The sequence below is a fragment of the Podarcis liolepis genome (genome assembly GCF_965112155.1).
Source record: "Podarcis liolepis genome assembly, chromosome: 4".
NCBI classification, from domain to species: Eukaryota; Metazoa; Chordata; class Lepidosauria; order Squamata; family Lacertidae; genus Podarcis; species Podarcis liolepis.
In genome coordinates, this window is record NC_139558.1 from 51,519,393 (window position 1) to 51,535,756 (window position 16,364).

General features: G+C 41.6%; 2 protein-coding genes across 4 annotated transcripts in view; one reads left to right on the top strand and one right to left on the bottom strand.

Moving 5' to 3' along the window:
* The window catches only part of UMODL1 (uromodulin like 1), a 76,617-nt gene that overhangs the window by 48,730 nt on the left and 11,523 nt on the right, over window positions 1-16,364 (bottom strand). The gene's annotated exons all lie outside the window — the stretch shown is intronic.
* ZBTB21 (zinc finger and BTB domain containing 21) lies at window positions 37-14,954 on the top strand. 3 transcript variants are annotated; one of them, XM_083500501.1, is made up of 4 exons: window positions 37-169; window positions 1,028-1,090; window positions 4,073-4,189; window positions 7,296-14,954. In XM_083500501.1, the coding sequence occupies exon 4, from the start codon at window positions 7,309-7,311 to the stop codon at window positions 10,465-10,467; it is 3,159 nt and encodes a 1,052-aa protein (XP_083356627.1). In that variant the 5' UTR covers window positions 37-169; window positions 1,028-1,090; window positions 4,073-4,189; window positions 7,296-7,308; the 3' UTR covers window positions 10,468-14,954. The 3 variants fall into 3 exon arrangements, with proteins under 3 accessions (XP_083356627.1, XP_083356628.1, XP_083356629.1); XM_083500502.1 differs by having other exon boundaries at window positions 140-280; XM_083500503.1 differs by lacking the exon at window positions 37-169 and adding an exon at window positions 326-643.

Consider the following 16,364-nt stretch of genomic DNA (forward strand, 5'->3'; position numbering starts at 1 on the left):
CACGTGACGAGCGTTCACTGCGATGACCTCATCCCTGGTGTGGGATGACGTCAAATTCAAGATGGATGGAATCACGGCGGTGGCGGCAGCGCGCGCGGGTGAATCGTAAAAGATAACGGCCGGAGAGTGGGGGGGAAGGAAGGGGGGAGCCTGTCCAGCGGCGGAGAAGGTGAGTAGCGGGCCCCAGTTCCTGCCTGCTCAAGGCGGGTCTCCCCCCACCTTGCACAAAGGCGTGGGTTTCCCCATGCACAAAGGCGTCTTTTCCTGACGTAACTCTGAGGTATGTTTTCCCCCCTCCACCGTGTAAGGGCTGCGGTCCCTGAGCTCGCATTTGCGCCTGCGCAGGTTACAAAACGGGTTCCCACCCCTTTGCGGCGCATGCGTTGATCCCAGCAGCCTCGCTCATGGTACGGAATACGCATGCCCTTGTATTCCTCTGGGTGTCTAATACGCATGTCAGTTGCCCGCTCTCGGTGCATGGTTACTTCTTTTCACTGCGCCTGTGCGTTGCCCATACGGACACAGTTGACCGCACACCCGCTATGCTCGGGGTAGTCCCTGTGGGTGGGGTGAAAGAGGGCTCTGTGAGCGTGCGCAGGAAAATGGGTGTGGTGGGCTGTTGAGCCTTATGATGTCATTCTGGGTAAGGAGTAGGGGGGGAATTGCTCTCTGTAGAAGGAAAGGGGTGCTAATGTGCCCTCTCATAAGTGCTTTACACTTCTTGAGATGCTAGCATTTGGAGATGGAGGTTCAAGCACAAATAGAATCTGCACCCTGTGACATACTTTTCCCCAAACCAACATACACATGGGTTGGTTCTAGCTATGCAGGAGGATTCTGGGGAGCGCTTTGGTCATAATAGCCAGATATTATTTTGCTTTTGTTTTATCACTTGCTGACCCCCCTTAATGAAAATAGTTATGGGCTTGAACTTACACTGGTACCTAAAAAACTATGAATTTAGGTTTGTCCTTGTTGGTCTAGGTTACTGTTGCTTTGTTAACTCCCCGATTTTTGTATTTTACAGTACAATCTTATGCATGTCAACTATAAAGTATGCCCCATAGACTTCAAATGGGCTTACTCCCAGGTAAGTTAGTATGGAATTGAAGCCTTACTGTAATATGGTGATGATTTTTTATTGTTATTTTTTAAATCAGAAATGTGCTTTATTGTCATGTGATTGATTCAGATAAAATAGCATTATCTCATCATTGCTTTGTAGTCAAAAAGTAAAAGGAGAGAGAAATGAGAAATCATAGCACAAAGGCATATATGTACAGATAAATAATCTATTAAGGTTATTGATAAGTTATTAATGGATAGCTGACAGAGAGTGGAAGAATATGTGGAGATAAATTCTTTAAAAATGGTGAGTAGAATCGAAAATGAGATAAAATAAACCAGAACATCTAAAATGGAGAGTCTCCAAATGAAAGAGCTGTTTAATGATCAAATCACTGTGATTGAGTTATAAAGGTAAATATATCTTCAGTTTTCTCATTCTATTGACATGAAAAAGTCCAGTGCTCTGTGGACTTATTCTCATGTTGATCTATGTCTTCTCTTCTTAGATGTGCATTTTAATGCATGTTATTACTTGTCATTTATTTTCCAACCAGACTTTTAACTGAACACATGCTTTGATCTTCTCGTTTTTTGCAATGTAAATTCTGGCAAGAGCTAGGAGAGTTACAGTTGCTTCAAAATCAATTAGTCTCAATTCAGATTTCAGGTACCAAAGAGGAGAAGATTTTATGGTGCATATATATCTTGGGGCAGGGGGAGGGGACTTTTGTCGTTTAAAGTTAGGCTATAAATGTGATAAAGAAATACAGTGTGGTGCTATCAAATACCATTGCCTGCTGAAATCAACTCAACCATACTGATGCCAAATCCAGCCACACAGACCAACAAGAACTAACTGGAGATCCAGCTATGTCAGCTATAGAATCTGCTACTTCAATCCCAGAACTGTTTTCATCACAAGGTGCTAGCCCTGGGATACACAAAAATAAAGTGCATCTGGCCATGTCCTATGTGCTGCCTAGCCATCTTTTGAATAACTACAACCAGCCCATACAAATAAAGCATTCTGTTTAGATTTAATTTCAGTAGGCCCAAGCAGATGCGCCAGAATGTCTTCATGTGGAACATGAGTTTTGTGATACATCTAGCAAATGTATGTCCCAATATGATACAATGGTATCTAGTCATCTAAGTGAAAACTGATTGTGTATACAAATAAAACAACCCCATAACACACAAAGTAACACAAAAGAGTCTGAGGAATACAGGGTTTCTGCTCATTGCAGAAGCAGATAAGAAAATAACAAAGCCATCAATTTCAGCCAATATCCTGTCTAAAATGGTATGAACAAGATGATGAAATTCAAGTAAATGAGATGGGCAGGTTTTCCTGGATAAAGTTGCTTTATATGTAGGTGCCACAACTGAAAAGGCCCTGCCGCTTATGCTCAGCCATCACACTTCAAGGCAATGGGGGCATTCGCTGAAGTTTTTCTGACAATGGGCCAAGTAAAGGGGAAGAAGCATGTGTTAATAAAAATGGACCACTTCTGTTCTGCCCCCTTCCCACTTCAGTCACACAAGGGCACAAAGTTAAAACAATCCAAAATCCTAGTGAAACAAAAGTGCTGGTGGAGTACAGTTGTTCCTTTCCCAGCATGCTTTGCCATTTCACTGGGAAGGCAGTCATGGAGAAGAAGCCCTTGGTGTGAATTTCTTGGCCACACCACAGGAAAGTGAATCCCCAACTCAGAGTGACCATCCTGTGCTCCCAAGGTGAGGCAGAAGGCATCCTTGGGCATCAAAGTCAGACATCACCTAATGTGGCTATAATAGACCTCCAAGTGAGGGCCACCAAGTGTTACCCTCTGAAGTCTTGCCTGTGTCAAAGACAGGGTTGTGAAAAGCTAAAATGAAGATTGATGGCAAGACTATTACCCCCCCCAAAAAAAAAACTTTGCCTCTGTTGTGCTTGAGTAATGAAGATGCTTTCTCCATGCTCTTCTCTAATACTTGAAGTGACCTAAGCTGGGGAAAGCAGTTGAGAGATGTGAAGTTCGGGTGGGGTGGGTTTTTCCTCGCAAAGTGTTCAGTTGTATGCGCTGGGCTTAATTACATGTGCTTTAGGCTTAGTAGGAGATGAGAACTAAAGTGGTACTCCAAAAATATTGACGGAAGAGGGTTTTAAGGAACCTTTGAAGGAAGAGAGAAGTTGCATCATGAAGGTGTTCTGTATGAGCATTCTTGACATAAGGAGTGGAAGGGAGAAAGAGCACAGTTGTTTAAGTGAGCAGGAAACCTTTAAATAGCTGGCAGGGTGGGATGAAGGCCACGGGTAGTGATATATCAAGATACAGTAGTGGAGATATCAAAGGTGAGGGTGAGGTGTTTTTACGCAAATGGACAAGAAACCAGTGCAGGTGTTTATGCGGGATGTCACATACTGTAGGCTGAACAGCAACATTGGTAAACAGGTCTTGCTTCAGTACCCAGCATGGTCAACTAAATTCTGGGCCTCACCAGCTCCAGGAGACCCACTTGGGCTGTTGTTGACCACTTTAAAAATGTTTTTTTAAAACAAAACAAAACAAATGGATGGCCCTGTGCTGTACAGAAGTGGTGGTAAAAAGATACAGCCAGTGCTACAGTGATCATCTTTTTTCCAGTACTTCTGTACGCCTGGGCAAGTGCTTGATAAGTCTGAGGTAGAACTATGGGGCACACCTTGCTCAGGGGCCTCCTCTCGCTCCTGACACTGCTAAGCAAGGGGAAAGAAAACAAAGCCAAAATCTGACTTGTAATATAAGAACATGGGCAGAATGAGTGGGAGCAAAAGTTTGTTCATGGCTGGCTACTTGTGGACGTTTGAAGGAAACAAACCACAGGCCCATGTGTTCGCACATTGTGACATGACAGGCTTTGGCTTGGGCTTGTTTCTTCCCCTGTGCAGCGCAGTAATGGAGGAGGAGCAAAGCACCTGATAATGTGAAACTTTCACACACTGATTAATTTTTTTTCAAGCAAGCTGTTTTATCTTCCCCAGATCATCTGAGATGCAGACCTGAAAGTAACTGCAAATTAAGGAAGAAATGGAATCCTGAATCTTTCTGTTGTTTTTGAGCATATTCTAAATTCAAGAAGAGAGAAGGAAGGTCATATGGTATGTTTTATTTTTAAATTACATTTGTTTTAAGAGTACACTTTTTGAGAAATTTCATTGTGTTTAGAGAGCATACCTGTTGGTGGGACAGGGGGACACTGCTGGAATGGGAGTCCTGCTAGACACACCTTGCAAGTTAGAAGTGAAGGAGAAGGAACAGTTTCTGTTCTTCTGTCTTTTCTGGGCATTCCCTCCTTCCTTCACTCTCTATTTTGGAACTGTTTCCTTCCCACTGTTTCAACCGGGAGGGAAATCACTTAGGTGAGCTCCAGGGCTGGCATATGTTTTCCCTGGTTTGGGGAGTAGTGTGTCCAAGGGCTGGGGGTGCTATGGGTCTTTTAGATCAGTGTTTCCCAACCTTTTTTGGGCAAAGGCACACTTGTTTGATGAAAAAAATCTTGAGGCACACCACCATTACAGCCCCGTGACGTCAGCGCGCAGCGTCACGCCGGGAGGGACGCACAAAAGTGTAAGTTTCAATTTTTTTCCCTCCCCCTTGCCGGGGAACCTCCAAGCTTTGGGGGTGGGGGGGGAGGAGGCAGCAAAGCGAGGCAGGAAGGAAGGAGAGCGCGGCTTGGCTGGGTGAGCTTTGGCAGGGAATGAGAGCCGCGAGGCGGGCGCTGCGGACGGAGGCGCTGCCCACCGAGCTCGCAGGCAGCCAGGCAGGCAGACGGCGAGAGCCCCGCGCTGGGCGGCCTCTCCTCGCCGCCGCCGCCCCGCCTCTCGCCGCCCGACCCGCCCGCCTCCCTCCAGGCAACATCTCGCAGCACACCAGGCAACATCTCGCGGCACACTAGTGTGCCGCGGAACAGTGGTTGAAAAACACTGTTTTAGATCCATGCCCCAGCATGGCCCTTTTGTGACTCTTCTCATGTTGGAAGTCCATTGTCAATGAGGCAAGAGCCATGGAGGTTTTCATGTCAAGCGGGTGCTACCCAAGGTTGGACCTTCCCCTCTGGGGTCAAATCTCTCTCTCCACCCTTGGAGTGGGAGGTCTGAAACACTCTATGGCCCCTGAGATGCTTTCCCAAAGGACATAGCATTGGAGGATAATAGTAAAATTAGCTGAAGAAAAGCTAGCCTATTTTGGATGCAAGGCTAAACTATAGCTAAGCAGAGGGAACCTGCAGTTTGTGTTGCTAGGCTACATCTCTAATCATTTACAGCCATTGGCCACAGGTTTCCGCTGCTGAATTATATAAATAAGAACTGTTCCTAAAGTTTTCTTCACTTCTTTTCTGCTGCATAACTCATGATACATATAGGTGTTCAACCCTCCTTCTCTTGACACAGCCTTGTACACTTGAGTCAACCTTGCTCTAACACACAATCCTATACATGTTTATCTGAAGGAAAGTTCCCTCTGAATTCAGTGAGACTTAACTTATCAGTCCACTATCTTACGGAACAGTAACCTTTCTCTCTCTCTCTCTCTCTCTCTCTCTCTCTTTTAAGAAGAATCCTCTTGGGTTTTCTTGCTTGGGCTGCAACAAAATTATAATATGATTGCCTATATAATTGTTTGCATAATTCATTTTCATTGGCCATATATATATATATATATATATATATATATATATATATATGTTTTCGTAGATTTTCACGGGTACAGGAATGCAGGTTTTGGTGTCCTCGGGTGTCTTCCCGTGTAAAAGTTGGGGTGTCTAGGCGACGTTTCGACGAGGTCTCACTCGTCATCTTCAGGCTGGTGCTTTCGGCTTCTTGTTACTGGAACAGTAACAAGAAGCCGAAAGCACCAGCCTGAAGATGACGAGTGAGACCTCGTCGAAACGTCGCCTAGACACCCCAACTTTTACACGGGAAGACACCCGAGGACACCAAAACCTGCATATATATATATATATATATATAACAGATTTTTTAGAAGAGTTGTTCATGTAATCCTTATGACAGTTGTTTCATGAGGCTGTCGGTAAAAAAAATATAAAGGATGGAACAATACTTGCCTTAAGCTATACATGTAAGATACAAAAGGCTCAGTTTCCCAAACATTGGGCTTGAGCCAGACTAGGTTAGTTGTGCTTGATTACCATTGAAAACAATGGGATTTAAGTCATATTGATTACAATTTGAACAGACTAATTTAGTATCGATCCAAGCCAGCCTGCACATGTGTACAGTGGGATTGAAACTATACAGCACAATCCATGTTTACTTAGTAATAAGTCCTGCCGTGTTGACTAGATCTTTCTCCTTAGTAAGTATATTTCGAACTGTGCCCTGAATATTGGTTTAGAAATTCATGGGGGTTCCCCCCCCCGAATCTGACTTTTAAGTATTTGCATGCAGTTTGCTTTCATATATTGGGTTATTTTTTGTTACAGAACAGGAGGGAATACCTAAACACATTTTTTGAACTCTGATAGCTACTGTGTGTAGTAATCACTACATTGGGGTGCCTTTTTAAAAGATAAGTTAGCTTCCATATGCCTAGAATCATATCTGGTTGTTGTTGTTTGCATTTATGAATTGCCACTGATAAGGCATCTTGGAGTGATTTGCAGTACAATAAAACATATATAAAACAGTTTAAACAATTGCATATATAAAAACAACTATATAAAAAACAGTTTAAAATGGCAGCAAATATATGAAACCAATTACTGTGCACTAGGCTAGGCCTGTTGTAGTGGCTTACTGTGGGTGGAATTCAACTTGCGCTCTTCTGTTCATTCTGTGTGTGCAAGCATTCATTGCTGCAAGACGGAAAATCCCCCCCTCCTCCTTCCTCATGTTGTTCTGGGGGTTTACCTGGCTTTCCAGCGTGGATTTGGGAAGAGAAATGTCCACACAGCACTAAAGGGAGCCGTTGTGATGGCTTTTGTTAACACACCAGGTTAGTTGAATCAGGGCCGATGTATTCAATGTATTGCTGTTTTAACTCCCATGGTGTATTAGGCATATCATCTTCCCTCTGTCTCCAAAGGAAAACAGATTACTATTTATATATTGACTTTTCAGCCTGTTACTGGAGAAGAATCCTGTACTTTTACAGCTTGCTTGCTTTCTTCCTTCCTTCCTTCCTTTTTTTGTTTCTTGTAAATGTACCTAAACGCTATTGGTTTTATTTTTTCTTGTCTTCCAGGTATACCTAAATCATGGAGGGACTCTTGCATTATATAAATCCAGCACATGCCATTTCTCTCCTAAGTGCTTTAAATGAGGAACGACTAAAAGGGCAACTTTGTGATGTTGTTCTTATAGTGGGAGACCAAAAATTTCGAGCTCATAAAAATGTTCTGGCTGCCAGCAGTGAATATTTTCAGTCTCTGTTCACTAAAAAAGAAAATGAGTCTCAATCAGTGTTTCAGCTTGACTTTTGCGAACCAGATACTTTTGACAATGTATTAAACTACATTTACTCATCATCCTTGTTTGTTGAGAAAAGCAGCCTTGCTGGTGTGCAAGAAGTGGGCTACAGTCTTGGGATTTCCTTTCTTACTAACATTGTTTCCAAAAGTCCTCAAATTCCATTGCCTGCATGTCCTATTAAGAAAATATTTTTCCAAGAGGATGATGAAAGCAGTTCCCAGAAAAGAAGTGTCATAGTTTGTCAGAGCAAAAATGAAGCACAGGGGAAAAGCGTTGGTCAAACCTCACATGATGTAAGCCATAATTCTAAGTCCTCGTCCTCAGTTGCTGTCAAACCTAAGCGGCCACAATCTACACAGCCAACTGAGTTTCTACATAGCTTATCGCAAAATGAAAGGAGATGGCTGAAAGACAGTTCTTTAAGATACTCCAAGTCCCACGAACATTCTTCAGCTACAGCAGATGATCAAAGCAGAACTAAAAGGAATGCAGTATTGTCACAGAAAACATCTGTAGAGGAAGAAGTGGGAGCAGATGAAGCAGGAGGAAGTGATCAGTTCCTAAGAGGAAAGGCAGCAGAAGTACCTTTGAAGAGACCTTGTCCACCAGTCTTATCCTTACGTAGCTCATCTGAATCCACATTTTTGTTGAGAGAGACCGGAAAAGGAGCTGGTCCAGGGGAAGACAGGAATTTGCTATACTATTCAAAGCTAGGATTAGTGATCCCATCTAAGGTATCTGGTCCTGCGAACCAAAGTATTGACAGGAGTGGGCCGCTTGTAAAAAGTCTCCTTCGAAGGTCATTGTCCATGGATAGTCAAGTTCCTGTTTATTCGCCTTCTGTTGACTTCAAGTTTTCTCAAGGAACTTCAGCGGTGAACAACGCACAAGGGAGAATGTTAAATGTAATGTCACAAAAGCCATCTGTGAAAGAGTCTTCAGGAGAGGCAGCTCCTGATGACAAGACACATGTAATGTACCCCCATCGCCTTAGGTCCTTTAGTGCCTCCCAGTCTGGAGACAGGGAGGTCGCTTCACCTCTTAGAGAAATACGGATTAAAACAGAACCTAGCAGTCCACTTTCAGAGCCTTCTGAAATAATAAGAATTACTGTTGGGGATGCTTCATCATCTTCCAATAAGATCAGTGCTTTTAAAACAGAAGATGATCATAAGGATCTCAGTAGACTCCCAGCTAAAAGGAGGTTTCAAGCAGACAGAAGGCTACCACTCAAAAAAATCAAAGTGGATGAACATGCTTCCCCTGGGTCTGAGGACAATTTTGAGGAAAACTCAAATCCTACACCCCGTGATGCTGATTTCCCAGATTCTGACATTAGCAAAGACGAATATAGTGAGCTGGAAGAAACAAAGCCTAACAAAAAGTTTAAGTGCAAACATTGCCTTAAGATATTCAGGTCAACAGCAGGCCTTCATCGTCATGTCAATATGTACCACAACCCTGAAAAACCCTATTCTTGTGATATTTGTGATAAGAGATTTCATACAAACTTCAAAGTTTGGACGCATTGCCAGACACAGCATGGAATTGTGAAGAACCCTTCACCTGCTTCCAGTTCCCACGCTATCTTGGATGAAAAGTTCCAAAGGAAATTAATTGATATAGTGAGGGAGCGAGAGATTAAAAAGGCCCTGATCGTCAAGCTAAGGCGTGGCAAGCAAGGTTTTCAGGGGCAGGCTGGTTCACAAGCACAGCAAGTCATCAAAAGAAACCTGAGGTCGAGAACCAGAGGAGCCTACATATGTACCTACTGTGGGAAGGCATATCGCTTCCTCTCACAGTTCAAGCAGCATATAAAAATGCATCCAGGGGAAAAAGCAGTTGGAGGAAATAAGCCACTTAAGCCCAAAGAGGAACCTCGCGTCGAAAGCCCAGTAGAAAACAAAAAGGTTTACCAGTGCCGCCTTTGTCATGCTAACCTTCCCTCTCTTATTGAACAGGGGAATCATGAGCGGCTCTGCCGGAATGCAACCGTCTGCCCATACTGCAGCCTCCGTTTTTCTTCTCTAAACCTGAAGCATGACCACGAAATGGCATGCGAATACAAGAAGCTCACCTGCCTAGAATGTATGCGCACTTTCAAATCCTCTTTCAGTATTTGGCGTCACCAGGTTGAGGTTCACAATCAAAATACCATGGCTCCGACAGAGAACCTGTCTCTGCCGCTCGTGGAACACAACGGCGAAGTGAGCGGCACTTCCAGGCTGCATTCTCAGCTGGAGCCGAACAAGACGAACAGCTTCGTTGCAGCCAAAGAAGACAGCGTGTTCAGCGACTCCTCCGAGCAGATTAATTTTGACTCGGAAGATTCCTCATGCCTCCCCGAAGATCTGAGTGTCTCCAAGCAGTTTAAAATCCAAATCAAAGAAGAGCCTGCAGATGATTTAGAAGAGGAGGTCTCTGAAGGCAACCAGGAACACAAGGAAGCCGTCTCCAATAAAGACACTGGCTTGTGGCCTTGTGAAAAATGTGGGAAAATCTTTACGGTACACAAGCAGCTAGAGCGCCACCAGGAGCTTTTGTGTTCTGTGAAGCCCTTCATTTGCCATGTGTGCAACAAGGCCTTCCGCACCAATTTCCGCCTGTGGAGTCACTTCCAGTCCCACATGGCACAAGCTACAGAGGAGCCTGTGCGAAAAGAACCTGAGATTTATGCACCAGCTAATTCTCCGTCGCCCCCACCTTTGCCTCCTCCCCCACCCCTTCCCAAAATACAACCTTTGGAACCCGATAGCCCTACGGGGTTGTCAGAAACTCCTTCAGTTACTGAGAAATTATTTGTCCCTCAGGAATCGGACACACTCTTTTACCACGCTCCACCACTTTCAGCGATCACTTTCAAAAGACAGTATATGTGCAAACTCTGCCATAGGACATTCAAAACTGCATTTAGTCTTTGGAGTCACGAACAGACACACAATTAAAAGAAGAAGGCATAAAAAATGCCTACAAGGGATTTTTAAGATTTCATTTCCCTGATGTTTCTGAAGTTACAGCATTTGAAATGAAGTTTTTTTATATATATATAAAGGGACAAGAACCCTCAGCAATTAAATTTGACATTTGTGGTGCAGCTTTGGATGTGGAGATTAAGGTAAACTCAATTTATTGTTAGTAAATTGCTCACATTTTAAGGCATTGTGGTCTAGGATCTCCTACTTAATGAATAATTGCATTCATTTAAATCTGGTTACTTCATCCTGTGATCTTGGTATATATGGATTTATATAAAAAGGCAACAGCAAGTTTAAAAAGTTTAGAATAATGCAAATCTTGAAAAATGTTTATTGTTTTCACAGAGATTAATTCTCTCATGGGCGCCATAGAAATATTACTCATTCATTTGATGTTAAGAGAAGAAATTGAGAATTTTGCTGTGTTGACCTTGATCTTATTGAACATTAGCAATAACAAATAAAACCTCGTTTGAGTTAACTTTACCCTTATTGAAAACTGATTAACATGGAGTTTTTTGGTTACTGGAATTTTCTGTATGGATATTGTGCAAGATACGATACAATTAAATGTTAGCAATATGTGAATATTTGGATTTTTATATATAAAGTAGCAGCCAGCCTGCTTCCAGCCATTTTAAAGCATTTTTGAAGGAAGAGTGTCAAAATGAAGATGCTTTATTTGGGCCTCAGAGGCCGATATTCTATAGATATTTTGGTAACTAGACAATGTGCTAAGCAACTGCCAACTGATATCCTAATGCAAACTATATTACTGTTTTAAATACAAAACAGCATTGAGTGGATGTCAAAAATTAAGTTGTGCTTTGTTTCTTCTGATTTGTATTGGTGTGGATGTGTTTTATTACAGTGGAATGTATGACTATGCTAGTTCTGAAAAGGAGAAGCAAATGCAAATTTTTTGGTGGTGAGCTCTGCTGAGAATACAAGAAAGTTTTTTTGGGGGGGGAAGTTCAGATGTAAATATTTACATATGTATAAGTGAATAAAATAAAAACACAGAACCTCTATTAAATATAAATAGTTTGGAAAGGAAAATGCAGTACCACAAATGTATTTCACAAATAACGAGCAGAATGTTTCTCTTACCCTGTATCATACTTTGAGTATCTTTTTGTTTTGTACTTAAATAAAAAAAAGATTGTTTAAAGCATATGAAGTACAATCCAATGCTCACTTAGGCATGCTTAAGGCCTATGGGTTGTATTCAACGCTGTTGTTCCACTTGTACAGCAGACTTCCACTTGTGTAATATAATGTCCCCCATTCACCTGCAGACCCCTCAAAATCTGCTCCAGAGGCTCGGGGGACCCTCCAGAGTAGATTTTGGGGGAGTAACAGGGGGATAGTAAAGTTTTATTGTGCAAGCGGAATTCTGTCACACAGCGTTTGATAGGACTCGTTGATTTTTGTGGGTCTAATCATGCAGTAGATTGTGACATGCAGTCATACTTACTGTGTTAAGAGCATGTAAATTCCACTTCATCCAGTGCCATTTACACACACACACCTATTTATAGGACAGGGGTAGCCATATACCTTTTCCAAAGATCCATGTGTGCTTAGATAATATGCACAAATTCTTGTACACATTAGGGTTCTCATTCCTTGACTTCACCTGTTGAAATAAAGGGAGAAACCATTGGGTAGGCAAGTTCTGTGTGCACTTTGGTACTCATGCAGTTGGAAAAGACTACTGGAATTGGGTCACTGAGTTGTAGCAGGGCACTTTCTCCCAAATGGCAGAGTAGCATCATTAATACAGATATCTGCCAGGAAGCTCTTACGGTTTTGTTTCCTACTCAGGAATCGACATTTAAAACTAATGAATTGCTAGTTGCATTTTAAACTTGATCTAAGGTATGGATGCTGTAGTTGAATTACTTAGCTTTTGGATTATGGGAAAAGACAGTAAACTTTGGTGTTCAGCACCGAGTAATTATGAGATTCATTAAAAGGAGTGAGAACTTGGTTCTTGAGTTCGTGTGGAGCGGGAGTAATAACTGGCACCCCAATTTTAAATGAATTTATTTTTAAGGAATTCTGTTGATATCAATAGAATCAACTTCCATGCCAGTCCAGAAAGAACAACAACATAACACATTTCCTAAAACTTACTACATATTTGGAAATTAGTCCCATTAAGAAGCAATTTTGATCTATTTAATGCCATTAATGTGAAATATAGTTGGGTTGTTTTTTGTTACTTGTTTTATGAAGAATAGTGTATTAGAAGCTGCTTTTGAAGCCCAGCTATATATTAAAAGCAGCTTCTGATGAAGCATGGGGAACTGCTCTTCAGAAATGCAAATAAAATAGCTCATTACCTGTGTGGATCTTCCATGGTTCCATTTTAAAATCCAACAGGGTGTGAGGCATACAAAACCTGGATCTTTCTTTCCTAAACTTTAAGATTTTGCATATCTTTCAAGTAGAATAAGAACATCAAGTGATGAAAGCATGAGACTTAATTTCAGAGTTGTGGGTTCGGGCCCCATGTTGGGTAAAAGATTCCTGCACTGCTGGGGGTTGGACGAGATGATTATCTGGGTCCCTTTCAGCTCTGCAATTCTGTTATTCTGTGCAGTGTAGCAGAATTCTAAAAGTGGAAGCGAGGCCTATTACTAGCGAGACCTTTTCTCTTTGTGCTATAAGCAAATATTTGTATCAAAACTTTGCTTATTCCATACTTAAAAGGTATTTAGGGCAGTTCGCTCAGGGCTTTTCTCACACATTCCAGCATTCCTTACCCATATCTGTGTGTAGCACATAAATACCTTCTGCAGAAATAGCAGTAGAACCTTTTCCAACTGCTGTGACAAGAGAAACCTATGCTAGTTGCATCTTTTCTCCTTTAGTTTACACGTTGCATGTCTCCATATGTGTATCTGCCTAAGGATGGTCATGACTACTCATATGTAGACGGGAACGGAAAGTGCAACTCAGCCTACCTACAGTTTGTCCATTGGTTTTATACACAAAACACTATGTGGTCAATTTCATTCATCAGAACTTCACTGATGTTAGTTATAGAACTTGCATTAATTTCAATGGATTGGAGTCAATATCATCCTTTCTAGATACCAGTATTTTATTCTAGCAGGGCTCCTGTGCCTTTAAGCAACTATGGGGCAGACATTTCCCCCAGCTTTGACTCCATACTGGGAATAGCTTCACCTATAGAATTTCTTCTTACAAGCCCTGCCAAAACCAGGTCCCCCCACCTCAGTCCTAGAAAAGGGAAATATGCCTTCATAGCAGTGCTTTGTTAACTGAATCCTCAAGCATCTAGAAAAGGGAAGTACCGGTACTATGCCTGTCTAATGGTGCTTCACTAACTTAATCCTCAAGCAGAAACTTCAACAGGAGTTCTGCTATATTACTACTTGGGTTATAATAAGGTAATAAAACCTAAATAACTAGGATTTTAAAGACTACAATATGCTTTTTAAGAAATGGGGCTTTTTCTTAAAAAATAATACTAAGGATTTTTCTTAGTTTCTAATGTTAGGTCTGTTTTTGTTACCTTTTTCACATCAGTTCTTGTTTATTAACTGTTTAAAAAAACAACCCTGCCTCTCAGAATACTTTTTTGGGTACGTTTATAGACAGAGATTTTCCCTCTAGGTTTTTAATCCAATACTTTAAAGAGCTGTAAGAGTGTTTATTTTGCTGGACATGGAATAAATATACTTCTGCTTAAAGATTAATATATGTTTTAAAAGTTATAAATTATGGAATATGTTGCTTATTATATACCTTAAATCTTCAAGGAATATATTTAGTTTGACCATAATAAAAATAAAATGAAAACTATTGATTCGTTATTTATCATGTTTAATTCTGCAGTGCTGTAATGAAATACTAAAATAGTCTCATTCTACACAAGAAAAGGCTTTGGCCTTTTGTTTGAGTATATATTTTTATCAAATAAAGTTCACAATCTCTCAAACTGAGGGATTTGAGGTATTAACATGAGAAAAATTTGCAGATTTTAAATACATATTACAATACTTATTTAGGTCTGTTGCTAAAATGGACAAAATTCACCCCTGTTCCAAATAGTCACTTGAATGAGAATTTAATGTCAACATGTTCAGAAGTAGCCCTTGAAATTAAAGTAATTTCAGACTTGTGTAATAAGAGTATTCCTCCAGAAAAGCTTAATCAACATCTGGAAATGGATATTTAATTATGAAAGCACCAATACTTGAAAAAGTGTTTTTGGTTTTAAGCAAGTGCTTTGCTGAATTCTATCTACAAATAAAAATATCCAAATGGTAATAACTGTGGAAAAACTTCATGGAAGTATTTCTCTAAAAAGGCTACATTTTTTTAGCTATTTAAACATACTAAGGAAATGTAGCATTACTTTCCCGTCTACCTTTGTTGGATTTTTCTGTATGGAAAGGAAGGGTTATGAAAACAATTTTTTTTGATAAATGGATCCTTAAATTATTCTCCCCTTAAATTATTCTCCCCCCCAAAAAAGCAACTATTGATGGCTCACTTAGAATAGCCACACTTAGGTCAATGGGATAATTTCAGAGAATTATATCTGGGTGTCACCCTTGTGATTATGTGAGTTTAACCACAGAGCCTAGGGCTTGCCGATCACAAGGTCAGCAGTTTTAATCCCTGCGACAGGGTGAGCTCCCGTTGCTCCTGCCCACCTAGCAGTTCGAAAGCACGTCAAAGTGCAAGTAGATAAATAGGTACCGCTCCGGTGGGAAGGTAAATGGCATTTCCGTGCACTGCTCTGGTTTGCCAGAAGCGGCTTAGTCATGCTGGCCACATGACCCGGAAGCTCCCTTGGCCAGTAAAGTGAGATGAGTGCCGCAACCCCAGAGTCGGTAACGACTGGACCTAATGGTCAGGGGTCCCTTGACCTTTTATTTACTAGGGCAGTGCACATGATCTTTCCAGATCCCAAACCAAATTCAAGTTGAACTGGGATGCAGCTGGATTGGATTGAGGCAGCCCCAGGTCAGGTCAGGTCCACCTGGAATGTTCTGGGAGTGTCAAGGGCGGCAGTCTAGCAGCAAGGCCAGGGGCAGATGTGCAGGCAACCTGCAAGTGTTATTCTCTCCCCCCCCCCCACGCAAAGACCATGCTTAATCAGAGTTTTTAGACCTAATTAAATGCTGTGTACAGACCTGGATTGGTAGGGGCCCAGATCAGAGTTGGTTCAATCCCAGGTCAGATCCGGGCTGCTCCAAAGCAAATATTTATCTCTCTCGCATTACACAGCTTTCCAAATTATTGTAGGTAATTCCTGGATTCAGAAGTGGGATATCCAAATAAATTGCATTTAGCAACATGGTCAAAACGCTGAACCCAGCAACTTTGATTCCAAACTAGTTCCATGTATTGATTTAGACCACAACTTCAATGAAATTGTTTCAGACAGTTTTTCTGTAACTTTAGCACCATGTCTGTATCCTGATTTGAGGGTTAGAGCAGGCATAGGCAAACTCAGCCCTCCAGATGTTTTGGAACTACAACTCCCATCATCCCTGACCACTGGTCCTGTTAGCTAGGGATCATGGGAGTTGTAGTCCCAAAACATCTGGAGGGCCAAGTTTGCCTATGCCTGGGTTAGAGACACAAAAGAATGTTTTTTAAGAGCTGAAAGTGGTTCTCCCACAGTTATGTTTGATTCAGGAGATCTTTCGGGTTTCTAAAATTACAAACCTTTCAAACCTGTTTATCAGCGCCATAGGAAGGCGTATATCATCATAGGTAACAAAGCCTTTACCATGTTTCTCTGGAAGTGTGTTTTTATATCTTCTTCAACCCTAACCCATTGTCATTAGCAGCTGGTATGTGCCTATAGTCCTCTGTAA

Coding starts and splice junctions, on each gene's coding strand:
- ZBTB21 (XM_083500501.1), top strand. CDS start 7,309: ATGGAGGGACTCTTGCATTATATAAATCCAGCACATGCCATTTCTCTC.